Source organism: Anas acuta, chromosome 5 (assembly GCF_963932015.1).
Source record: "Anas acuta chromosome 5, bAnaAcu1.1, whole genome shotgun sequence".
NCBI lineage: Eukaryota > Metazoa > Chordata > Aves > Anseriformes > Anatidae > Anas > Anas acuta.
The window spans coordinates 36,415,569-36,443,049 of NC_088983.1; the positions used below are offsets into that span (position 1 = coordinate 36,415,569).

At 39.9% G+C, this 27,481-nt stretch overlaps 1 protein-coding gene across 6 annotated transcripts in view; it reads left to right on the plus strand.

Moving 5' to 3' along the window:
* Window positions 1-14,078, plus strand: part of COX16 (cytochrome c oxidase assembly factor COX16) — a 43,801-nt gene extending 29,723 nt beyond the window's left edge. For 4 of the 6 annotated variants that reach the window (XM_068684128.1, XM_068684130.1, XM_068684125.1 and 1 more), the window contains 2 exons: window positions 1,348-1,410; window positions 8,778-10,054. In XM_068684128.1, coding sequence (XP_068540229.1) covers window positions 1,348-1,410; window positions 8,778-8,933 — 219 coding nt within the window. In that variant the 3' untranslated portion in view covers window positions 8,934-10,054. Of the gene's footprint in view, window positions 1-1,347; window positions 1,411-8,777; window positions 10,055-13,713 lie in introns of those variants that run through there. The other 2 variants (XM_068684126.1, XM_068684129.1) reach the window with 1 other exon arrangement.
* The last annotated feature ends 13,403 nt before the right edge of the window (window positions 14,079-27,481 follow it).

Below are 27,481 nucleotides of genomic sequence, written 5' to 3' on the forward strand. Positions count from 1 at the left end.
AGTTCCCGACTATTATGGGTTTGTAGGTTGCAAATGCATGCGCTGCTGAGGCCAGATCTCTGGGTGCGTAGGGAAATGACCCTCTGGTCATGCACGGGTGGTGCAAGGCTGGGCTGTCTGAGCAGGCTTGGGAACAGAGGTCTCACATGCTGCGTGCTGCCTAGCATCAGCACGGGGGGCATTATGGCTCAGGGAAATTTCTCAGAGCAATACCCCTCGTTGTAGATGGTACGTATGTATTTTAAGTACCACTAAGGGTCATGAGCTAAGTGACTTTCACATGCTTTTCTTGGGGCAGGATCTGAAGGTAACCCAGGAGAGCTCTATAACTTGTGTTCTCTCCTTTTTCTTTTCTAGACTGCTTATAGACGTTTGAAGTTGACAGTGGCAGGGACAACTGAGTGCTTTTCACTCAGATAAAGAAGCAGCAAATTACGAATAAGAACTTTTGTTCATTGAGCTGGTCATAGTTGGACTAGTGAACCATACATGTAGAACTAAATACATTACCAATCCCCTTACACATCTGATTCATTTAGCACTGCTTGCATTTAAGGTCTAAAAATGAGAATGGTTTGTCATGGTAGATTTATTTGATATTTTAATTGATTAGCTTAAAGACTGTGTCTGAATACTGCATATTTGGCTGATTTCTCTTTGAGGAGAAGATGAAACACTTTCTCTGAGGATGGAGAATGCTAGTTTTTTCTCCTTTGCTTCTGCTCTAAGGCCTGTGTGAGACAGAATTAGCAAGGGGAGGGATGACTACAGCTTCCTTCAGGCTCAATTACGTAAGATTCATCCTCTGTGGTTCACTCAAATTTCTGTTTGTTAGGTTTGTTCTTTGACCACCTGAAAGGTGGCAGGAATCACAAGTGTTGTTGGTACAGAATCAAAGCTAGGAAAGAGCAGTGCATTTACCTGAAATTTGGAAGTGTGACTCACGTATAGACTTTGTAAAGCAGAGTGTATTGTGTGCCTACTCACTGAACATACCATTCAGGAGTAAAATATGTAATGTGATGGCAATTTTCTCTTTACTGGTCTTCTTTAGTTTGTTAAGGCTTTGACTGGTTTGAAATCGCCAAACCAAACACAGGTTTAAATGTAATGCAAGCACATGGCTAATTATAAATGTGTTTCCTTTTTGATTTGTTGACATGTCTCTTTTGAGCCCAATTCTTGCACTGTGTTCATCATACTGGTGTCTGAACAGACAGCACGTATACTTTTTTAGAGTAGAGGAGGATTTACATATACCAATACTTTGTTTATCTGAGGTTAAGATTTCTTTTAGAAGCTCTTAAAAACAAATGTTTTTTTGCTATATTTTTGTTTGTTTTACAGGTTGATCCTGCTTTGAAAGAAAAATTAAAACAGAACAATGTGACGCTGGAATCGGAATATGAGGTAAAATAAATCTATTGCTTGGGGCTCATAACCTTGGCTACCCTTGATTACTCTGGCCGCTGGTGGGGTGGATCTGTCCCTATCTAAAATTAGATTAGCCATCTGCCTTTGACTCACTGATGTCTAATAAAAACAAGGTTTTATGTAAAGAAAGGTTTTTGAACATGCAGTGCTTCTTTCTGAACACAGCTTTGCTTTGATGTCCAGGTGTCAAGTACAGTGGTACAAATAAATTCCACTATGGCTGTGGTTTACCTGGTCTATAAAAGTAGAGCTGATGTTGGACTTAGATGGAATATGTATATCTAAACACTTCTACCACATAGATTTTGATGATCTGTAGCTTGAAGTACAGAGCAACGTACTTGATGTGCTGCCTGCTACTATTTCTTGCTTCTTAGAACTTCTCTGTAGCTTTCAAACAATTGCCATTACTTTTTCGTAATTTCAGAAAACTTTATAGAGAAATATTTCCTTCTTTTTTCAACAACTTTCTTCAAAGATTATCGGGCTCCAAAACAGCTATTTTGGCCAGTTTAATATCCGGAGTTTCAGAAAACTACAGGCCTACAAAAAACCTTTTTAGGAAAACTGGAAAAAAAACCTCCCTGTATCCAGAAATAAAGGATTAGGGATAGTTCTGATGATTTTTAATGTTTTTAAATTACATGGATCAAATATGCAAGTAACACGTTATCTATCCCCATGGTCTTTATGTTGATCACAGATTTTTCTTTGTCTTCCCATACTACATTCCTGTCACAGGCCTTTCAAGATTTTGATTGTGATTGCATCCATAGCTCTCATACCCAAGTATTTAAATGGTAGTACATGGTCTTGCTAATAAAACTTTTCTATTACTTTACTCTTTTGTGATTTGTCTCTGAAATAAAAATAAATTTTATCTCTTGCACTTTTATGCATGTAATTTCACAGAACATCTACCTACCTACCAGGTTTATGATAATGTTCTACCATTACTGCAAATAATTTTGGGCCATCTTCGCTCTACAAAGAGCTGTGTTGTATGGTGTTGGAAATACAAATACTTGATCTCTGAGTACATGTGGGAAGCTCAATTGGAAACACAAAACATACACATCCATTAAGTTCTGATGGCCTCTGCCATTACTCTGTATGTCACTTCCCATATAATGTACTATAAGGCTATTCTGATTTATTTATATGGAAGAACCACAAGCTGTAAAAAAAAAACCCACAGCCCTCTGTTTAACTCACTACCTAACCACAAAATCAACTGATCTGTATTCAGATATGGTTAGCTTTCTTTCCAGCAAGATAAGTAAATAGTTGAAGGATAATATTTAAATGACCATAAATGGATCCGCTTTATGGAGAAATCGATGGTAATAAAATACAAGTAGCATAACAACATATTACAACCCTACTTGGGTAATGAGGCTCCTTCCTGATGGACAGAAGTGACAGAAGCAATCTTGCTTTTTCTTAATATAAACCACAGAGAGTTGCCAGGCTGCAACTCTTCCAAAGTAGTGCTTGGGTATTATAGAGGGCAGACCAGTTCAACAAAACAAATGGGCTTGAATTTCCACACAACTAGAAGAGATTCAGATTATTGTTTTGACTCTAATCTCAATGTGTACTTTACTATGGGCACCAACTTGCAAGCACTAGGCATGCTCATTTCTTGCTTCAGCGAAACTGGTGGAATCAGGAGCAATTCAGCAGTCAGGCATGTACTCCACAGACCCTGTGTGAGTCTTTGACAAATTTAATCAATATTACCTCTCTCTTCTGGTAGACAAAATCTAACCAATCACAGAGATACTGCTGACATTAGGAGAGCAGTTTTCTGTGGACCTCATCTGTACCAGTATAGCAATTTTTTTCCCACCTCATCTTTATTCCTTTACTTGTCAAAAATGCAGCTCTTAAGAGCATCTTACAGGTCTATATTTAGTTCACAGTGGAGGATTACACTAGTGGCTGTTACTAAATATAACATAGTAAGAGATCAAGGGCAGTTTAAAAAAAAAGTTGCTGTTTTGATATGTGAAACATTATTTACAAAATTATTAGCATTATATCTGCAGCTGTTACTGAGGATACCATGCCAGCTGTTTGGAAGCACGATTGCATGATGCATGCAGATGTCCATTGCCTGTGCCCCTCCAACTCAAGACTTTTAAAATTATCCTATTGTCCTTACAGAAATGCTCATGTTGAATAAATACCAGATTCTTTTGGAATGTCATAATTTCTACTAAAGCATACATCTTTATGGTTTATTACAAAAGCCAAAAACATTTCTTATATTTCAAATGTTGAAGTCTGCACTTGGTCTTCATCATGATGGTGATGAACAAAGATGTAAAGATGTAATAGTAGATATCAATTTGCTATGAGGAAATTAACATTAAGACATTTCAAATTTCTGATTTACTAAATACTATTCTCTCAAACTGTACAAAATTTACCTTTTTCATAGAGGACTGTTTCTGGAAAGTATGCTTGTTTTGAGCAAGAGTGAATTTGCATGTATAATACATACTGCTTTTCTCATATCTCAAATCTGTTAATAATGCTATTTATCTTGTGTCTTCAGATGTGCCAAAGGAGCAAGCTGCCTTTGCGTGTGTTCTCTGTTGTTTATGTATTCCTCTCACACGCTTATGTGTCCTCATACGGCCAATTAGTCCTTGCTGCTCCCCTTTGCCTAATAAATCTTGGCTCTGTCCACTAGTGACACGGGTACTAATGGGAATGTAGTTCTGCTGCTGAGCTGTGCCTTGTAGAACACATGGTAAAAAATGTCAAGTGCTTGACCTGTGACCAAAGCCTAGAGTATTTCATCTGAAAGCACAAAAATATTGTTTGAAAGAGGGAGATAAAGGACTGAGTCTTGTGGTGAGTAACAGACTTCCTCGTGGATGTCTAACAATCACAATACATTTGTTTGCATTGGTTTAAATGTGTTATCAAATGAACATTCCTTATTCTAGCACTTAATTTCTGTACTTCTGTGAAAATAATGGTCTAGTACACTAAAAAATGTGGCCTCAATCAGTTACAGCAGACCCTAAGACAAAAAATTGTTTAGGGTTTTTCAAGCAAATAAAAACAATTTCAAAAGGAATGTATTAGTAATCTACAGAATTAACATTTTACAATGGAAAAATCAGGTTTGAATCAGATATGTTTTTAACCAATGGGAATTGAAGGCAGAGGGGTAAAAAAAAAATTGTAAATTATAAATGTAAAATGATTTCTATGGAAATAGCAAATGAGAAGTTATAAAGTAGAGAAGATTGATAAAAGGACATGAGAGAGTTTTCTTTTAAGCTGACAAGTTGATGTACCTAGGCAATATTGAGTGCTTTTTTTCAGTGATCTGGAAGAAACTGTGAAATCATTACGAATGTACAAGTGACACAAAAGTATTGAAGTAGTTAAAAGTGCAGCCAGGCAGGTGCAGAGACCTGTTAGTACTACTTGTTAAGCAGGGCACATTAGGTGAGCAAAGTACCTGTTAAAATAGCCAGTTATATTTGTTAAAAAAATGGGAAATGTTAAAAAAATAAAAAATGGAAAGATGCCAGAATGTTAAAAAAAAAATAAAAATAAAAATGTATCTTTCAATTTTTTTTTCAAGAAAGAATGTTGATTACATTGTTGATTACACCTTCATAAGAAAAAAAGTACTAGCTATTGATGAGTTCTTGAATACAACAAAGATATTAAAAATAAAAAAAAATAAAAATTAAAAAAAGATATTAAAACTAGAAGTGAAATCCATTATTAACAGAGAGGAGCATCATTTGAACATAACAGCAAGAAAAAATGGGTTCTCTGTCTTACAGAATATCAAATCTACAAAACTTTAAAATGTTTTCTTAAGGTGGTTGTGAGGTTTTGGTCTTGGCATTGGAGAAGTGAATGAATCTGCTGCTCTGTAGCCAGGCTACAGAACCCTTCTTTTGACTTAAAGTGTATGAATATGTAGCAGGTTTTTGTTCCTCATAATTTGATAGATCACAAAAGGTCAACATTAGCTCTGGACAAACATGTAAATGTTTGTCCTGAGAATTACAGCAGAATTTTTGTAATTTCAGTGTTAAAATGTTTATCCGGGACAGTTCAAAAAGTAAAAGCAGCTGCATGGAGAGGTGGTTTGGGGACATAACCTGTGTGTTTACTCTCTTAAGAGTAAAACAAAATAGCATTTGAATAAGCTCTACTAAAAATGATTCAAAATGCTTAATGCTTATTTGACTTGACTTGGGGGATTGCAGTCACAGCAGAATAGATGAAACATTTTTTTCATGAAGTGACAGTGTGGTGACATAGTAATTTATAGTAATCAGCAGATATAGTAGAGTATATGGACACGAGGATGGTTCTGGTAGGTATTTCCTGAGTACCAGTGGCTGATATCTGCAAGCACCTTGTTGCTGCTGTTATCAGCACCGGAGGATTACTGATTTTGTTGTTTCGGAATTAACAGATCCGCCTGTAGGACTGATTCACTTCAGTGCCTATGAGCTAGATACTAGAGGCTAACTGCCTTGAGCTGTTTGAGAGGGGTCAGAGACCCTGGGGAAAAAAAATCTGCCCAAAGTTGTGACTCTGAATGAGGACGTGATACTGTTCTTTCTTCCTTTAATCACTCCAACCCTTCCCGTGCTCTCTTTTTTTGTATTGTATTTATTAAATTAATTTATTAAATTCTTTTATTTGCCTGTTGTTAAGAAAAGCTGGTTCCAGTCAGCCATGGGTTCTGACTGTCCGGGTTGTGTCTGGGTCAAGCCCAGGGTGAAGTTGCTTGCACTTCACTTTACTCGTATGTAAAATGGTCTTGAGAGTTTTTATTTCACCAAAAGTCTTCATCACTTCTGTTTCTGTAGAGATGAACAAAATGGTGTTAGTTTGTCATCAGTGGGGACTGCCATGGGCAAGAGAGGGAAAGGATTTTAATTAAAATAGTTTGTGCTACTTGTTTTATTCTGAGTGGGTATGCAATAGGATCTTGGGAAGAGTTGTTGTGGAAGTTTCCAGGAAGCAAGACACACAGCCTCCTGAGGGAAGTGCACAGGACATCACTTTTTACCAGTCTTATTTCTGGAATTCATCTCTATTAAACAGACTTGTAAATTCTTTTCTAGTCATGTTTCTAGCATCTCTCTTTGCACAGGATTTTCTGTAGCCGTGAGCTGTTTCTTTCATGTGTGTTGCATCTGCACTTCCCTTATCCCAATAAGAAGATACTGATTTCTCATAGTTGTAAAAAGCAAAGTGAGGCAGCTAGGAGTGCAGGCAGGCAGCAAACACGACCGAGACATGCAAATGCCTGTAACAATCTCTGCTCCTCACCCTCTCTCCAAAATAGACATCTTTGCAGCTGTTGCACCCCTTGGATGGTTTTTTAATCCCAGAGGAACTGAGCAGAGCTCTTAGCATGATAGAGCCACCCTGTGCATTGTCTATCTCTCTCTTTCACACACACATACAAAGGGTTTGACTATGGAAAGTGTCATCCACACAGCACGACTGAATTCTTTCAGTTATTGTCCTAGGGGATGCTGCTAGCTCCTACCAGGCAGTACTGGGAGCGTTTCCCTATGCAGCTGACTACGTAGATGTAGATGTTAAGCACATCTGTCATGTTAATGGGCCCCTAGCGGTGAATTGTTAGATCCTTGGTATAAAATATCCGAAATAACTTTCAATATGTTGTATGGGAATTTAGCTGCACAGTTGAGGCTGTGTACATTCCTTGCACTGCCTGCCTCTGAAGACGAGGCAGCAAAGCAAATAGTTTCCAAGGAAGCTCTTGTCTCAGTGATGAGGGAAAGCAGCTTTTTATAAGCCACTTCACATTTGTTTTGCCTTAGCCCTTGTTTTTGTCCATTCTGTAAACACTAGGTGAAATATTCTGTGACTGCCAGCGTACTTTCTGTGATGCCCACGTAGGGACACAAGCTATATTTTGAAACACTTGAGAAGATTGTTATACAATTCTCACATGTTCTTTACTTGCTTTCAAGTTGTTATCCATCTTTATTTAATGCTCAAACTGTACTGTACAAATGTACTCTGCAGTAGCAAGTTACTGTCAGAGAGTGGGATGCTGTCTTAAGTGACAGGTCTTCTCCAACCAAAGAAAGACCCTAGACTTTACCTTCTAAAATTTCCTCTTCGTTCTTGTAAAAATTTAGTTATGTGCCTTGATCCTTCTCAGTACAGCAGTCTTGGTGATTTAATTTTGAGGACCTGTTGGTTCAGATAGAATGAAGGTAGATTTATTTGCAAGTTACTTGTTTACTGTGCACTCAGCAGTATTGCTGAGAAGCAGCTTTACTGTCCTTGGCAATACAGTGGGGGACTAACACCTACCTATATTACTGTCCTCATCAAACAGACGGGGGATGTTAGTCACAGAGGGAACAAAAGGGAAGTTTTTTTTTTTTTTTTTTCCAAAATAAATTTTCCCAATAACAAAAATCAAAAAGTCACCACTGATGTCACTGAAAAAACTTTCTATGGGTGAAAGGACTGAAGTTGCTCTGTTAACAGCTAGCCAAAAACACAGTTTCTGCAAAGAGAAAGGCATTCTGCTTCAGCATATAAATTGACAAGCAAGTTTTGAAAGACAGATGAGTTGAAAATCAGCAGGAAAGTGTAGATGAGAAACAAAGTCCTAACCTACAATACCTCTGTGTGTTACCTGAGCTAACGGAGGCCAGGACAGAGGCAGCAGCGTGTGTGAGGCAGAATATTTAACTCAGCTTCTCGGAAAGATAGATTAGTTAATACGGTTTGCTGCTGATTTGAAGGAGTATGGTTACTTTGAAGTAGTCCTTGAGTGGCCTGGATTTCAGTTTAATTTGACTTTATTATTGTAAACCTGCTCTAGTTGTTTCTTTTCTTGTACCCACACACTTCTGTTAGGCGTTTCACAGTGGCAACTGATCATTTCTTGTTGTGGTAGTCTCTTAGCCCTTTCCTCTGATATTCATCACAGCTTTTTTTTTTCTCTCACATTAGAAACCTGTAAAAGCTTATTTTTCAGATCTTGTCAGAGGGGAAAAAAAGCCATGTGTGACTCACAAGTCTGATATATTTTGATCCTTGTAAACCTCTATTTTTTGATTACTTGTTCAAAAGTATATTTTTTAAATTATTAGAAGGATGTATTGTGCCAAACTTTATACACCCAGTGAAAACAAATGTCCTTGCTTAAAAACATTTAAGCAAGATATTTGAAATAAACCTTCTCTGTGTTGTTAGCCCAAAAAATTCTTTAGGCTTTTATGGTCTCCAGACAGGGAGCCATAGACATCATTTCTACAAACGTGCTGTAGAAATCCATATGCTCTTCCTTCTAGCCACAGAACTGGAGGTTTCAGGTGGTGTTTGTTGCTTCTTCTGTGCTCCTGCACTGGAAAAGGTCTCACATCCCCTTCAACCAAGCTCAGCTTTATATATATGAAAAGGAACCCGCACACGTCCGAGATGTCCATCCCTGGCTGCTCCTCTACTAAAGGGATCTGCTGCAGAAATGAGGACAGACCTCCTCGGATAGCTCTTCTCTTCCTGAGGGACGTTAACCTTAGCTTAGTAAAACTTCCAGGTACAGGAAGCTATACTACGTGCATTTCATCGCTTAAAATTAAAAGTGGAATTTGCTGAATTTTGGATGTTTGATCTTGAAGGTGTAACATTGCACTTGTGCTATTCTTTAAGGTTGAATGTTTCAGAATTTTGTTTTTGCTCAAGAAAAGAAGATAAGCTAAAAGTAACTGACCAGTGCAATTTGAGTTTTCTTGTGAATCCTTTGAATCCAGAAGTTCATCTTGGATGGTATGCAGGTGGAATGCATAAATGGTATTGGGTCATCCGCTGAGATTTAGTGCAGTTTTTAAGACTTTCTCCATTTTAAGAGGAGTGGAAAATGGAAATGGAAAACCCCAACTCCATGATAAAAATCTGTTCAATGCTGTTTTCTCTTACTTTAAAAATTCAAGACTGTAACCATATGGTTCTAACCAAGTACCTTCACTGTTTGGTTTATTAAATAATTTGTTTCACTGTAGCACCTTCACACAAGGTTATGAGGGCACTCTATAAACATTAATTAAACTCTATGACACCTATGAATTGGAGGCAAGTACTGTTTTCATTCTTCAAATTGGGAAAATGATGCACAGAGAAATTGGTGGTGCAGTTCTGTGATACAAGTCTTTGCAACATAGCCAGCAAAAGATGTTTGTTTGTTGTCTGTCCAGTGATTCCTTCAGCTGTGCCAGTTCAAGTGTTTGCAGTCTTATGCTTAAATGGAGTTAATTCATAAACAGTATGTATTTGTTTTCCCAATCTAGTTCACTTTCTCTGATTTGGAGCACGGCCCCACACAGTGCAGAAATGGTCTAAGGGGAAAGTAATCTAAGGAAAAAGAGTCTCTTAACTGAGTTTACCATAAATTAATTAGTTGTGCCATAGGTGAGTGGCATTGGCATCCCACTGAAGGCAGCAACAAGGACTCTGTTGGTTTCACTGAGTTTCTTTGCTGGTCTTTAGCAAAGCCAAAAAGAGAATCAAACCTGTGGATGCTTACATGCAACAAAAACCACTACAATTCTTCCCTTAAAGAAAAAAAACAAAACTAATTTATTCTGGCCATAGCATTCTATTTCCAATTTGCTTATGTATTAATAACATAAAAACTAAGCATTCTCTAGTTGGAAAAAAATGTTTGTTTTTAACGTGAGGAGCACTAATCACAGATAAATATACAATTATGTCACATCCTAAGGAAAGTGAGTGACATTAAGTTTTTATTATGAAAATGATATGTCAGAGAGGTGGCTCTGGGAAAGAGCTGTAAGGAGATAATAGTAACGAGGCCAGATCATAAATGATGATAAAGGTGTGATTTGCAGTCCCTCACAAGATAGCAAATACATTGTTAGCCTTCATTCTTCACCTCTCCATCTGTGTGTCAGAACAATTTCTCGATCTATCTTTTATGGTCTTCAGGCTGTTTTGACACTCCAGCAAGAACAGCCAGGTTTAATGCACTTCTTTCATTCCTCTCTCATCCATGAGGATGTTCCTCCCTGGCTCAGCTTTTATCTGCAAATGGGGTTGCTTACTACAATAATGGGAAATAATTGTCTCTTTGAATTGGAGTCATTTCTGTCTCTGGTGCTCATTGCACAATTTATTGCATCAAGCCAGGTAGTAAACAGGATTTTCTTATTCTGCCTTTCATATGCAGGAAACAGAGGAAAGCCAAACAGTTCTTGCAGGTGGCAACCTTGAATTAACTCCACCTAAGCACCAATAGCTCAAAGTGAATTTCTGCAGATTTCAGCTTGTTTCTTGTGGCATGATAACTGTCCTGCAAAAGTGAAAGTCAAACTCTTTAAAAAAAAAAAAATGTATTTTATTGTAAGGCAAACAGAGGATGATGGCTTTTACTTACTAACCAGCAAGGCGTTTGAACCAGCAGTTCAGCAGTGAACTTTCTCTTTCTCTCCTTGTTGGTGCATTTGTGCCAGGCGAGCTGTTTAACAAAAGTCTTAAAAGTCAAGTGTGTGGCAAGCAGTTGAACATTCTTTTTTGTTCGCTTTGCCTGTCTGCATAGCTGCATTTTTTCCTTGAATTTACAGCTTCTGTCAGTCCTGTACTTTTAAGAGGCAGTTTAGCTGATTTAGGAAGTGAATCAGTAGATTTAATGGACTACACTGATCTTACTTTAAACAGCTAATTTTCAATATCCCTTGGGCTATTTGAGACAAGTAGGGAGAACTGTGCTGGTCTGATCTGATTACATTTCATTGTAGTCTCCAATGATTGACTATTTAGTACATCTGAACTGGGAGGAAAAGGTTTTCACTTTTAAGATTGCCAGTTCATATGGATTTCGATTTAGTAGAAGCTGAAGTAGTTTTACCATATTTATGTGATGTCTCTGTGAAAGTAGGTGGGCAGAGTCCAGATGGTTAAAGTAAAATAATTAAAACAACAACAACAAAAAAACGTCCAGTCAGGTTGACTTCATTTGGAAAAAAACACTAACTTCTTGCCTGAATTCTCACTATACAACATAGTTCAGTCAATCTAATGGAGCTTTGTAACTTTGCAGCATGTGCTGCACCTAATTGGTAGAGAGAAAGAAGATACCTTCATTATATAAATCTGAAAATAAAAAGGAAAAATAAGGTGTTCTCTTTGTTTTCTTTAGACTCTTTAATTCTTTATATTTTAATTGACAAAAATTAGCTCTGTAAATAGATTCATCTGTTCATAGTTTGAGGCAATTCCATTTACCGTGCATAACCATGGTTTTATTCTGTCATTATATCACAGTGTATTTTCCAGGTACCTCCATTCTTTCAGTTGGAAGCTGCCAAAATGCTTTCTTGTCTTTGTTTAGACTGTGCAGTTTCTGTTTTGAACAAACCTCATCTCTGCCTCCTCTGTGCCTTTGTGAAGTTTCAGGGGCAGATTAATACAAACTTTTCATAAAGACCTCCAGTATACGTATCTGCTCTGATAGACTTCTTTATGTAGTCTATCTTTGGGTACTACACGTTTTGTTGTATATATTTTAAATGTTGTTTCTTGTTCAGGTTTTGTGAGCTGAACACCTCTGGGAATAGTTTAGATCTTCACAGCTGCGTGGTACTTTTGTGTTTAATAAAACCAGCATGCCTTCCCTCTGTTAAAGCACAAGGTTATTTTCAGTGTGGATTCTTTGAATCTTCCATTTGAATCAGGTGTTAAATTCTGAATTTGCACAGTGGATATTTGCTGATGCAGGGGATGATGTGTACCTTCCCTAAACACCCTCCTTCTCCCTCCTTCTATATCAGCTCAGATCCTTTCTAGTTGAAATCAAATACCGGCTAATCATAAAATGTATAAAATAATGAAGGCAATTCTTCAGAAAGACCTGTGCCAACTTTGCTGTATGAAAAATTCAGTTGTTCCTACCTTGTGAAAGTCTCCTGTGTTTGTGCATGTGTTCTCATATATCTTCTGTAGAATGTTGCCTAATTTCTTTTGATATCTGACTAACCTCGTTGCAATTTCCACAAGTTGTAGAAGTGACAGAAAACTTTTACATAACATGAACTAATAGTAGCAGGTCTGTTATAGCTGTTGAATTATTCTGTGACTATTATTCAAGTCCCTCAGTATTTGCCATTTGTTTGGATGACTGACAGTAGGCAAATTAGACCACAAGTTCAGGCCAGGGTTAAGTATTTTCTGGCGTGTTCTCACAGCACTTGCTGAGATTAAACCCTAATGACAAATCAGAGGTTCAAAGCCCACTGCAGTACGTCTCATTACTGGTATGCAGTATTGCCTTATTTACTCGCATGCGGAATAGCCCTAGTTCCAGCAAAGGTGTACAACCCCTCCTCAGTCTCCTGTCTGATGCAGCATCCCATTCTGCAGGCTAGCGTGCAAGAGTTGAGGTCTGTAACTGCCAGGAAGAGTTTTCTGCATCTCTGCTAGTAGGACTGTGGAGGAGAAGTATAAATTTGTCTTCCTCAACAGCAGCACTTGGTAGGTTAAGTCAGGAGGGTTCCTGTTCCTTGGTTTTGTGCACTTCTAAGACTAGATATAGACTCCAGTCACTGCCCCTTCTGACTGGGGATGGTAGGAAGGATTTAATTTAAAATCTAGCTAGTTTTTAAGTATCTGATAGCTTGGCCACTTAGCATATCCCATGTATACCTATCCCTGACAGTTAGTTGCCTTACAAAACTAGATAGTAGAAAGCATCACATAGTTTTCTCAATGTAAAACCACATGGGTTGGAAGGGGTTGCATTGTTACTGGCTCTTAGTGCTAGATGATTCCTCTTTTCCAGTATGCTTTGTATCTGTGCTGACAGAAACTTCAGGTCACTAATAATAATCTTCTGTTTGAGCTATACCAATGCTTTTCAATCCTACCTTGGTAGTAGGCAGACTTGCAGATGAAGAACTGATCTGGAAAACAAGGTAAGAGTCAAAAGAAAGAATGAATACAAAATACCTCCTTCAGTCATGTTCAGATGCTGTACTTATTCCTGTTCTACGTGTTCCGTATCTATTGATAAGCAGTAATGTCTACCTTAGTTATTTATGCAGCTGTGTGGATACTGCATGATTTTTTTCCTTGCTGAAGAACTTTTGGAGGGTGGATGAAATTCTTCAGCCCAACAGTGATGCTGTTTCTTGTGCAAAAAGAACGCAATGTAGAATAATACATATTTTAAATCATGGGGCTGTCAAGGTGACACTTATTTTTTATGTTTATCTGCAGAAATTGGAAAAATCTGACTTGGATAACTGGGAGAACATCAGAGGACCCCAGCTGTGGGAAGATTCCAGGGCTGTTCAGCAGCAGCGGCGAGAGGCTGCCCGTCTCAAGACAGAGTGATCAAGCAAGCCTACTTTGCTGCCCACAGAAAAAAGTCTCAGGCTGGACTATCTTATTTTTTATTCCACTGTCAGGAGCAGACATGGGAGGACAGTGTTGCTCTGAGCAATTCATGCCAGTGTGTATAACTGTGAGAGGAACCCAAAAGGCACCATGTTGTACAAAGCTCTTTGTTTGCATCCATTTGCACAGTTCCACAGGCTGTATGTGAGAGTTCTCAATAAAACAAACAAACAAACAAAAAACAACAGCTGATTATTTTGCTGAGTATGTCAGGTTTTTCTTTTTCCATTTCAACAATTATTGTTTAAAGCTGAGGTGCTTCAGCAAGAGATATCATTTCAAGAGTCACTTTTCAGTACCACAACGAGAACAGCAGTGTTGTCATCTAGATGTGTGTGACCAGACAAATGTCGCTTCAGAGAGTCTCTGCATGACTTCAAGCTCTTAAGCTTGGAAGGGACTCCACAGGCATATCAACTGTTCAGGAACAGTGAGCCCATTTTTGGCTAAATAATATTCTTGTGTTTCATTTCCAGGAGCTCGTCTGTGCAGAGGCATGTGCAGAGTGTCAGCTGGAAATTGGTTAAATAATATTTTTTTTAGCTATGGGCAGATTTTTGTGATTGGTGTATTGATGCTTTTGTGCAGGCAGGACATTTGCATTGGAGCTTCTCAGCCTCACTTGTAAAACTCCTTTTCAGGGGAATGGAGCAGCAGAGCACTGATGAACAGATTCTGGTTTCAGAGCGTTCAGTGACACCTATGTGTAAATCCCTTGGGAAGTCACAGAGATACGGTCTTATTTGTCTCTGCAAGAAATATGTCACATGCAATCTAAATGCTATAAGGAAATGATTAAAAAGCTAGATACAGTGGCATTAAGCTCTGTTAGAACTAGAAAAGAAGGAAATTAATTTCATTGGTTTGTTATTCTTTTTTTTTTTTTTTTTTTTTTTTTTTTTACCTCAAAGATAAAAACATTCTTGGGCAAATAAGATATAAAATAGGACAGGTATGGACTAGTTGAAACTACCTACCTTGTTAAGCAACTTTTCAACTCTTCAAATTCAAATTCTGGTGCAGCTCTGGCACAGCAAGAGTGATTGCTCAGGGGACATGAGTGCATTAAGTACAATGACAGAGTCTTTTCTGAGCTAGGGCTCCTGCTGATGCTGGCACCACGGCTGCTCTTCAGGTACTAGCTGGACCACTGGAAACACTTCTTTATGTTCCTGGGCATAGACCCATCTTATGATGATTCTGCAAATTTGTTACCTGTTTCCCAGAGGATAAGCATCTTCCTTTTCCCAGCCTTGACTGAAGTTGCCATTATTTTGCATATGGAGAGGCACGGTTAGCTCACAGTCTTGCAATAGTGGCTCACAATGCTACCCCTGAAACAAGCATGTGGCTTTCTAGGAACGGTGTGTAGGAAAAGTTACCCCTTCCCCAGGGGAAGAAGAAAAGATATTTCTCTCTCATTAAATCCTTACGCATAGCACTTTTCTTGACGGACAAAACACTGCCTATACACAGATCCTGTGTATTTTTACGAATTTGATATTCCACAAAAAGTATTTGGGGCACAGCAATCTTACTTCAACAGTTTTGGAATGTGGTTGCAAACAATTACTTCTTTGTAGAACACTTTTTATGTTGTAATTTAAGACTCAGTTTTGACTTCTGATGTTTCTTAGACGGTTACTTGCTGGGGGGGGAGGGAAAGATGCCTCTTTTTTAGACAGACACTACATTTCCTGTAGTTTACATGAGCATATTTGCAACTACCTGTGAAATGGCATCTCTGGAAAGTGATGGAATTATTTCAGCATGTCTGAGCAAAAGTGACATACATATGGAAAACTTTTTCACTTGCCCCTCCTCTTCAAGTTATATATGAAGACATAATCCCAATTAGAGTATTTACTGATAGTCCACTAAAAAATCCTCCAATCCCTTTTTTTTTTTTTAATGTTATTGAATAATTTATGAATTTTAACCAAAACAAACAAACAAACAAACAAAAAAACAACAACTTTTGGCAGGTACAGGAGCTGTACTGCTGTACTCTTCATTAAACGGGGAGAGCTGCTTCAGGAATTTCTCTTTAGTGCCGTGAAGTTGGACAACAGCTTCAAGTTTTATATTGTGCTTTTTGTAGCCAGAGAATTGGAAGTAATACATATGAAGGGGCCACGTTGAGAGAGTCAATTAAAGTCTCTTAAGTTATCACGCTTCCCAAAGTAGAAGGCACTCTAGAAATGTAGAGAGTTATAGTTCATAACGAGAAAGAGAGAGGCAAACATCAGTCGGTTCAGGATTCATGCTTAGTTTGGCTGCTTATTTTTGAATTATCCTTTTGAAAGCCATGTTACAGCATTTCTGATGATCTTCAAGGCACCTGGGGATAACCCTGTTAAGTTCCTGAATCATTATTCTCAGCCTCCAGAACGTGTGGCTGAGGGGCCAGAGGTAATGAAACAGTTTTGAATTCTCTTTTGTCACTAGCATATACTGGTCTGAGGGGAATGAAAATAAGACTTCAGTGGGAGGTATGAAGTATTAAATGGGTAAAAGAGAGCACTTTATGAAGCCAGGTCTTCTAGTCAGCTTTGCTGAAATAGGAAATAAAAGACTAAGAAGTCTGGCTGGGTGTCTGTGTTTATATGGACTGAAAAAAAAATGGAGGAAGCATTTACTTCTCAAAGAAATTGTGACGAGGTTGGTCTTTGGGATCGTCCATAACAAGAACATGAGTAGGGCACAGAAGTGGTGCTGTGTATGTGGGAATCTGGGGCACCAGTCTCTGGGGATGGAGAGAGCTCAGTGTAGCACCAGTGGGTATCTGGCTGGATGCATCCCAGCTGCAGTCCAGAGTCCAAACCAAACATTGCATGAGTTCAGCCCTGTGGATTCTGCTGAGTTTGTTTCTCCCATGGCACTTCGTATTTGCAGACTCATGGATGACCCAAAAGATAAAATGTAAAGTACCTTAGTTCACATTTAACAGAGATGTAGAAGCTTAGCTAATGCTGTAGCTACTGTGATCTAAAAAGGTTTCAAAACCTGCTCAGTAGCATAGCAGTTCAAAATTCAAAGATTCTGATATATATTTGGATGACTACTTGGTGTTAAAAACTTTCAAAATCATGCAGAAGACAGTCTTGCCATGATTGATCCTCCAAGATGCTGAAAATTGCTCCAGCTACCCTAAAAAAGATTGTGCCGTAATGACAGAGGAGTGATGGGACTTTCAGACCAGAGTATAGAATGCAAAAACTTCTGAAAAACTTCTTACACATACCCCATCAGCAGCTGGGGAGGAATCCCAAAAAGCAGAGGGTTGCTAACACTGATGGGTGTGTGAAGATGTGTGTCCACCTTGCTGAGCGCTCAGACCAGGAGAAACCCACTTCTTTTTGACTGGCGGCTAGCAAATGTGACGCCCATCTACAAGAAGGGCCGGAGGGCTGACCCGGGGAACTACAGGCCTGTCAGTTTGACCTCAGTACCAGGGAAGCTCATGGAGCAGATCCTCTTGGGAGTCATCATGCGGCACTTGAAGGGCAAGCAGGCGATCAGGCCCAGTCAGCATGGGTTTATGGAAGGCAGGTCCTGCTTGACGAACCTGATCTCCTTCTATGACAAAATGACGCGCTGGGTGGACGAGGGAAAGGCTGTGGATGTGGTCTACCTTGACTTCAGCAAGGCTTTTGACACCGTCTCCCACAGCATTCTCCTCAAGAAACTGGCTGCTCTTGGCTTGGACTGGCGCACACTTCGTTGGGTTAGAAACTGGCTGGATAGCCGGGCCCAAAGAGTTGTGGTAAATGGAGTCAAGTCCAGTTGGAGGCCAGTCACTAGTGGCATCCCCCAGGGCTCGGTGCTGGGGCTGGTCCTCTTTAACATCTTCATCAATGATCTGGACAAGGGCATTGAGTGCACCCTCAGTAAGTTTGCAGATGACACCAAGTTAGGTGCGTGTGTCGATCTGCTCGAGGGTAGGAAGGCTCTGCAGGAGGATCTGGATAGGCTGCACCGATGGGCTGAGGTCAACTGCATGAAGTTTAACAAGGCCAAGTGCCGGGTCCTGCACCTGGGGCGCAATAACCCCAAGCAGAGCTACAGGCTGGGAGATGAGTGGTTGGAGAGCTGCCAGGCAGAGAAGGACCTGGGAGTGATGGTGGACAGTCGGCTGAATATGAGCCAGCAGTGTGCTCAGGTGGCCAAGAAGGCCAACGGCATCCTGGCTTGTATCAGAAACAGTGTGGCCAGCAGGGCTAGGGAGGTGATCGTCCCCCTGTACTCGGCTCTGGTGAGGCCGCACCTCGAGTACTGTGTTCAGTTTTGGGCCCCTCGCTACAAGAAGGACATCGAGGTGCTTGAGTGAGTCCAAAGAAGGGCGACGAAGCTGGTGAGGGCTCTGGAGAACAAGTCCTACGAGGAGCGGCTGAAGGAGCTGGGCTTGTTCAGCCTGGAGAAGAGGAGGCTCAGGGGCGACCTTATCGCTCTCTACAGATACCTTAAAGGAGGCTGTAGTGAGGTGGGGGTTGGCCTGTTCTCCCACGTGCCTGGTGACAGGACGAGGGGGAATGGGCTAAAGTTGCGCCAGGGGAGTTTTAGGTTAGATGTTAGGAAGAACTTCTTTACTGAAAGGGTTGTTAGGCACTGGAACAGGCTGCCCAGGGAGGTGGTGGAGTCACCATCCCTGGAAGTCTTCAAAAGACGTTTAGATGTAGAGCTTAGGGATATGGTTTAGTGGGGACTGTTAGTGTTAGGTCAGAGGTTGGACTCGATGATCTTGAGGTCTCTTCCAACCTAGATATTCTGTGATTCTGTGATTCACAGAGGAGCAGCACCTTGGAGTGATTTAAAGGCTAACCTGTTAATTGGATGTTTTACATCAACAGTTTTTGCTTAACTGTATGTACATGTCTATAGGTGAAAATTAAAGCAATAGGTTTCACCTTTGGAAATACCAGTGTAGATCTTTGTACTTCGTGATGATCTTGCATTTGGTCTAAGTTGCTGACTTTGGATTTCCATCTCAAGCCTGGGACAAGTTTTTGTTTCTTGTGTTTTCCAGATGCTTTTCTTTCTGTAAGAAATGGGAAAGCCTAAACATTATCCTTTGCTACTACGTTCGTTATGTCCACTGGAAAAAAGTAAGAGTAAAGAAATGAGAGAGAAGAAGGGGTTGACCTAAAGTCTTAGAGAAAGCAGAATAACCATTTTGACATGAAGACGGTCACAGAATTTTTCCATAAACTTACTTTTAGAAAGACTGCTTTTTCCCCAGTGTTTTCAGTGGAAAGCTTCTTTTCATCCTTCAGTGGAGTAAGGGTCACAAAAAATTCCGCTGTGTTTTAGACGAGCTAACTACGAGTCTGTAATCAAAGGCAGGTAATTGCACACAGTTAGGCCTCCTTTTCCTACGAGGACTTGCAGCCAGACTCATCCAGTGCACAAATAGTCTCTAGACTTGGAAACAAAAACTCCATACAGATGTTTTTCTTAAACTGTTCTTTACCCCAGGAGACTGAAGCAGCCTTTCCTACCGCTGGCATCAGACTGGCCATATTTTCTTGCTGAACATGAGCAGTTAAAGTCTTACTTAGCGCAGACAGGTAATTAAAGTTTCATCGTCGCCATCTCTATCCTGCTTGGGAGGTGTGTTAAAATTAAATTCAACCAAAGCAGCAGCTGTTAGTGCTGCAGAAAGGACGTGTAAAATATGGTTATACATTGCAAATGTGAAGAGTTGAATGTGTCACAGTCACAGTCATCTGAGGGAAAAACAAACCAGAAATAAGGGAGCACTGTGTGTGTATTACTGTGTCTCCACAGAAGAAATTTATCTGCTTTCACCTGGCGTACTTGGGGTCTGGCTTGATGTGCTTCAGATGATGGAAAAATGGCCATACTTAATCTAACATAACTCTTTCAAGGTAGCTGATGACATCCTCAGTGTTCAATACCAACTCCACTGTGCATGTTCAGTACCAAATCCGGTGTCAGCCTCGAGGAGACCCAGTGGCTCCCAGGAGTTGTGCTTAATCCCAGGAAGAATTGGGCAGAACCCCATCTGGCTGCCCTGTAAATCCATTTCTCTTCTGTCTCCCAGTGTTCTTCCTAAAAAGTAACAGCTTAGTCTCTGAGCAGCTTATTTCTAATGGAACTGACTGCAGAATGTCCCCTACTTTTTTTTTTTTTTTTTCCCTTTTTCTTTCTTTTTTTTTTCCCTTTTTTTTTTTTTTTTTTCCTTTTTTACTGTTCATTCTCTACTGAGAATTGAAGAATAGTGGTTTCTAAATTAATTTGAAGATGTTCTGTAAAATGTAAGCTCAGAAACACAGACCCAGTATTATATCCCCTTAAGTATGGCACCCTGCATACACTGGGTCTCTTTTTATCTTTAGATACACAATGCTGTGCTCTCTATTTTATGTACAAAGGAAATTAAATATACTTTTTTCTTTAAAAGATGAGATCTTCATCCATCACCAGCTGTCAGTTCCTAATAATGTTGCCCAGAGAAGTGTTATCTGTGATTTAGTGGCTTTAGTGGACTATCTTTTGTTGAACAGAGGACAGCAGAATAAAATTTCAGCTTAATATAGCTCTTTTTATACTCCTTCTGAATAACAGAGGAATAGAGGAGAGCAAGAGCAAAGAATCTTGGTTTCCAGGCTCAAGTTTCTTCCCTGTTTTGTAGTGCATAGGGCATTTTAAGAAAGAAAGGGAAAGAAAATGAAAGTGAAAAAAAAGGAAATAAGAGAAAATAATAAAAAAAAGAAGTGGAAAGAAAAAAAAGCTTAAGGACAAAAATAGTAATAGAAAACACTGTGTTCTTTGTGACTGGTCCCTCTGGATGGAGGAGGAAGGAAAATTGTTTCTGTCTCAGGAAAAACTTCTGGGCTTAAAAATGCTCTTGTCTCAAGTCAGAACAAAAAGTCAAGTAGAATATTTTGCAAGGTAATAGTTTTAGAAATGTTTTGTTTGGGTGAACTGCGATGTTTTATTTTCCTTTTCATGTTTTTCTCTTCTTGATTCTTTTTTCTCAGGCAGCTTAACTTTGGAAATGAAAAGCCACAACTGATCTCTAAAGTGTGTTTTTCACTCAAAAGACTGTCAACACAAAATGTTTCAGCAGTTTCCAAAACTTTTCACAAAAATTATTCTCAGTAATTTGCCAAAATAAATTCCTCTCAGTGAACAGGTTGCAAAATGTCAATCAAGCAGATAGAAAATGCTTTACAATATGGTTTTTTTTTTTTTTTTTTTTTTTTTTTTTTTTTTTAAACCAGCAATCTCAGTCAATTCCTTAGTCAATTGGTGAATCTACATCCTACATTCTGGCTGAGTGTGTCACTGCACACCTCTGTGGCTGTGTACACAAGCATTACGCCCAGCAGACAAGCACACCTGCATTAGATAAGTTGTATGCTTGCAGTTTACAGAAGATTTCACGACCTGTTTGGCTACTCATAAAAAAGAAGACCTGCCCCTCACTGCCTCCAGCATGCTGCTACCCTGGCTGATGGCATTGTCACTTTCACGTTAACAGATGAAGTTGTCTGTGGAAACAAGTCCTTCTTTCTCCCTGCTTTCACTAATAATACAACCTGAATTTATTTATGTTTATTTCATCTTAAATGATGTCATTTTGTATTAAGTATTCAACGAGAATTCTCATGTACCATAATGCAATAAGAAGAAAACCAGCATTTTTCCCAGTCTACAAAGGGCACTGCCCCTCTTTAAATGATAGTTGTAGGCTTTCCATCATTTTAAGTTGCCTGTCTAGAAACAAATTGGCAATCAAAGATGGAAAGACTCCAGTCCTACTCCCATTCATATAGTTTGAATTGACCATAGTCCATCCAATTCTGGGGTCATGTCTTACTGTAATTTGGCTCTCCACCCCCCTGGTGATGCTTTTTACCATACAAAGGTGTTTTCAGTAAAAAAATCTGAGATTGCACATTTCTCATAACAGGCCTTTTAGTCCATGAGCTCCCTGTGAAGTGCAAGCATCCTTATCGGTCATCCTGGAATAATAAACAGCAAAATCATGTTTTATTTTTTATCAACCTTTAAGAGCAGAAGAACATGAATGCAATTTGATCAAGTCTGTAAAACTTCACCTTTTACAAATGACAGGAGGGGTTGGAAGGTTTAAAAGTGAATTACAACACTGTTTTTTATCTTGATTTAGGGTAGTCATTGCAACGGAGCAGCTGGGCATGTTCACAGTATGCTTCAGCTTAGCTAAAAAGACCAATGTTTGCAAATATTCAGAAATTTAAATTTGTCTTAAGTACTTATTTGAACATTGTTCCTCGACAGCCAGCACAGATCATGCAGTTTTTTGTTACCTGGAGTGAGGTTTCTGACTAACCCAGGTTATTCGTACTTTGCAAGAAAAAGCTGGATATGGGAACCTGTACTTTCTGTGGACAAACTTGGTTGTCTGGTCAGTGATTTGGAGCACATACAGGAGGAGGAGACCTTATCTTTCATGTATTCAAGATTTCTTAGCCACATAATGAATTATTCACATCAGAAATTAAAATTTAAGCTGTCTTTGTCCCTTGAAGCTCCATTGGGATGTGCAATGTTATCTGACAGGAGTGTTCTTCTAACCCATACTGCACATTATCTTAATAATGCAGATATGATAATGTCCAGGTGAAGCCTGATACATACATTACTACCTTCGACTAACCTCAAGGACTCAGGTAATCTGATAGTATCTTCTACATATATCATCTGGTATGTGGGGTTCTCAGTTATTAATCCCTGAGGTGTCTACTGTTCCGCTCCTTACTCCCTTTTGCTAGCAGCAGAAGGCTGCACGGGGTTTTCTGCAGCTCCCCAAGGTTAAAACATCAAAATTTCTTCTCCCCAAAAGGATATTTCCTTTTATATATACTATTTATATATACATATACATGTATATATATAAATAAATATATATATTAATTATGTTGCTGGCACTGTCCGCTTTAACTGCCACATATTCTACATAGTTTTTGCATCTCCCTTTCTGTATGTTTAGGTAATGCCAAGAACCTACTGAGAGAAGAGGCTTTAGTTGTCTTTTACACTCCCAGGCCAGAGAGAGTGTGATCCAGAAGCTCCTGAAGTAGTGGACCAAGCTGTTTCTGTGCGTTGTCCTTTTCTCCTTGGAAAAGTTTCTTTTGCCTTCAGAGGATTCACCACTCTCTGTTTTACCTTGTGCAAAGAAGTGTAGCTGGAAATCTTAAATTTAAAAAATGTAGGATACCTTAATGAAATTTTAATGAAATATAAAAAACTGTAGAATACCTTAATGTCCCTAGTGTGTTGTTACATGTCTTTATCAAATAGCTAGATATAGATATGCATACGTATATAGACAGTCCCAAAGACTACATTTGCCAGTCCAAGAAGTCTCCTCATTTAGTAGGCAGTCTGGGGAGCTCCACTTTTGGCTTTAATGGAAAGTAAAGACAAAACCTTCACACGGGTGCTTGGAAAAATAGAGAGGGCATGTGCTCCACTGCTGGTGCCCATGGGCTTCTCTCTCCAAACCCTCTGGGACAGGGTCATGGACCCTGAACAAAATTTGAAAATCAGATCACCTCTGATATTGACACCCTTTTAAAATGTATTATTCCTTCTTTCTTTTGAAAAGCTTCTGAGTTTCTTGGCAACTTAATGATTATCTCAGTAAATTATTTTTTCAAAGATCAGCAGAAATTTTACATGGTAACACCGGTATTTAGATATAATTGCAATCCCAGCATTGCCTACTACAGAGGCAGTTACCTAAGCTATCTTTCTGAGGAGGGGAGTCATGTCACAGAGGAGGGGAAATCATAAACTTGTTTGAGCAGGACTGAGCACAGTCCTGTCTGCTGGATGAAGCAGGCTAAGGCATCTTTCCTAATTTGAAAGCAAGTTTTGCTTGGACCGTCCTTCAGCCAGAGCACAAGTTGTATGGGCAATAAGGTCAGAGGATCTATAGTCTCCTCCAAGTCAGCAGGGAGCAATAAAAAGGTATTTTCTGCCATTAAAGATAACCTTGTGTACAGCAAAGGCATGAACAGTGTGTCAGCAAACCAGCCCTGAGAGACCACTTTATTGATTCAGGTTTCTTGTAACATGCAAAACAGCATTATTATTACAGCAGAAAACTGGGCATAGACCTTTCAGGATTATGTATTAAGAGGAGCAGATCAAATACCATCCACCCAACTTAATAAATTCTGAGTATTATTCCAAAGAGGTTTGCTCTGGATCTCCTTGGCAGAGTGCACGGGGGCAGCCACCAGTCACTTTTATCCTCAGTCCCTTTCCTATTATCACTTCTTGGCCTTTTGGCTAAAATCAAGTGTAGTATCAGTGTAAGGCTTGACATGTCCTTATCGTATCTCTTTGGAGAGTCCATCTTGCCCTTGCAGCAGGCTGGATTCAGTGACCTACCAGCTCTTTTCCATCTGTAACTACTGTCATTCCTGCTCTTTAAGAGACCTGACAGCTTTTAGAAGTCAAGTCACCTTTAGCGTGCCTTGCAAGTACAGCTGATCTGCATTGGCCTGAATTACTGCTGTTCCAGAAGGCAGGTGTGCCTCTGCTTGCTATAGTGGGAGAAGTTATAAAGCAGCTGGAGGTCTCACTTCCTTTCTTGTGAAGGCCAACAAAAAGATAGTTTGTTTGTAATAACAGACTCCTTTCTTTTTTACTTTAACTCTTGGAGGAAATATGCAAACCTTTTTTTTTTGGACAAGACAACACAGGTAAGTCCTCTGAGAGTTTTGCATTGCTACATTTGTAAGGTTTTGGGACTAGGAAAAAGACTGGAAGCCCTTAAAATATTGTGATGTTAATATATTGATAATACTTCCATAATTCTTTCTGGTTTTGGTAGTTTCTAGACTTCCTAAATCCAAACCTAAGTATCCACAGGGGGTGCTGTAATTGCCAGACAGACTTAGTGCTTGAAAGCCTTGCCCAGCCCAGGGTTTTGTATGCAGATCTGTTAACTTGAAATGAGAAAGAGGCAGCCAGAACAGAGGGAAGGTTCTGACATCCCGTATAAAGAATGCTGAATGCTATTTTGTCTGGGATTTTGTTGGGACACTGGGTTTTTCTGTGTCTTGCTGTCCTGAGCTGTGACCCATTCTAGGTCCTGTGACTGGAGGTGGGTGCCTCTGTTGCAGCCTGTGGTATCATGCTGGGGGCATGTCCTTTCCTTCCCAGTTTGTTTTTCATCCTGATGCAGCTGCAGCAGTCTGATCTCCAGAGGAGGTCTCCACCAGCAGATTTCAGCCAGGGATTTGTGCACCCTTTTTGTAGTCAATTTGCTCAGAGCGGTCCTTGGTTTGCTTTCTGTAGAGGGCCCACCTTTGGGTTTTATGTAATTACACAATGTAGGGTGTTCAGTTTTGCTTAAGTAATCCCTCAGTCGTTCATGGAACAGGAAATCATATGTATTATCTCTGGTAGAGACCATAAAATGATATAGTAGGGCCTTTAGTATAACTCAAAGGAAAATATAACTCCAGCATTCCTACAGTAATTGCAGGCTATCTGTGAGTTGGGGGAGACCATCTGAAAACTCCACCCTTGACTCTGCAGCTACCCTTTGCAGAGAAGGTACATGGAGGATGCTGTGAATTTACCTTCTGCCAAGGGAGGACTGGCCAAAACCCTCCAAAAAGAGTCGAGGGGCAGCACCGGCCAGCTCTGCATCCTGTGGAATAGGGAGGGATGTAGGAGGCTTCTGCTGCAGGAACGGCTTTTGTGGGAAGGCAGCAATGTCTTTCATAGCCTTAGTCTCCTAGCTGATTTAATCTCAAAGATCTGTCTGGTCTAATGACACAACTTGTGGGAGGCCAGGTTTTGTTAACTGTCTCTTGCTGCTATTTTCAGGATGCGATTTTTCTATTCCGGTTGGCCGGGGGCGGAGGGAGTGTTGCTACACTTTAGGGAACACTGCAATTAGATTCAATCAAAACAATCATGATTAATAATCATGACCATTTTGTTACTAAAAAAAAAAAAAGAAGAGAAGAGTAGAGATAAATAATAAACTGTGGTTACTTTGAAGGTGATCTCTGTCTTTCTTTTTGAAGAGGTTTGAGCAGAGCTGGGAGGATTGAGCTGTCCTCAGGGGCAGACAAAGCCCCCTCTCTGCACATGGCAGCAAGCCCTACTGCAGTGTAAGCAAGCCGGTGAGTTCGCCGTCAGAAGCATGGTGTTCACCAGTCAGTGAATTGTGGTTGGTAAATCACAGATAACTGCAGCAGCTGGGCAATTCTCAATTGTGTGCCAAATAATTAGCAGAAGTATTTAAATCAATAATGGCAAGGGAAGCCACTGAAACAGCTTTGCTGAATCAAATCAGCGAAAAAGGACAGAAAATTTTCAGTCCAAGTGAAATCTGTTTACCAAAGATAGCTTCTTTCTCCCTGCGAGTGCACGGCCTCGGGGCTGTGATGCTCAGCAGAAGCTGTTACTACCTGGAGCTGCACTTCATTATCCCATTAGTACGACTAGGAAATTTCTTGCTAGCTGCTGGCCCTGTTTGCCTGCTCCTCCCTGTGTCGTGGTCTGGGGATGCCTTCATGTCAGGAGGCAGAGCCAAGCTGGAAAGCCACCACGTTGCACTGCCTGCTGCAGGCCTGGGATGAGGAGCGCTGGCTGGAGAGCTTCCTGCTTGGAGGGCAGGGTGTTGCTGGTTGCTCAGGGGAATAAAAGCATTTATTTATTGTCTCCTGAGTTGCTGTAAAAATGGACTACAGGGTGCAGTGAGGGCCTGGCTGGCTTCACCTGGCAGCGTTGCTGCCAGCCTTTCATGAGTGGGTGCCACAGCTCGGTGGCTTGGGCCTAGTGGGCTCCATGCCACCACCACGAGACGTGGAGGGGGCAGGCTGCCCTGGTGGCTCTGCGGCTCCTCACAGCCTCTCTGGAGCTTCTCAAACCTCACGGTGTTTTTACATAGGTATTCAGTTCACTCTTGCCTGTGTTTCAAAGGAGCTGGAAGACTGCTTCAGCTAGTCCAAGCACATATGAAAGTGTCTAGTTAATCTTTTAAAATTAATGAATTCTTAGCTTCTGTAATTGAACCAGTCATTCAGAAGGCCATCTTCCCCTTTCTTAATTCTTCTGGAGAGGTAGCTCATGTTTCTGGGTTTACAGAGGAACTCGCTTCCGTGTTCCCAAAGGATTAATTCATTATCCCTTAATACAAATTTTATACTCAAATGATCTCTGATCAGTAACTAGAACATAAAGTGCACATGCTATTTTTGTACAGAAAGATGTCCTCTTTGTCTAACTTCATTATCAAGTTGTTATGTGAGGCTTGTGTGCTGCTACAAAACATCCACCTCAAAAGGCTTTTCTGAGGTATAAAAATAAACATATGATTTTAAGCAAGTAAAAAAACTTGGGGACAGAAAAAGATGTTGTTGAAATGCTTTCGACCATTATTTTTTTTTCCCTATGTAATATTGAAAGGGAAATTTTGGAGTGCTCATTAAAAGAAGTATCTTTCAATAGTCTAGCACTTGTGCATACAAATCAGAGGCACAAAGGGTATTTTCTTCTGAAAGAATGATGTAAAGCCAATGTCAGTACCTGAGTTTTGTGACACTGA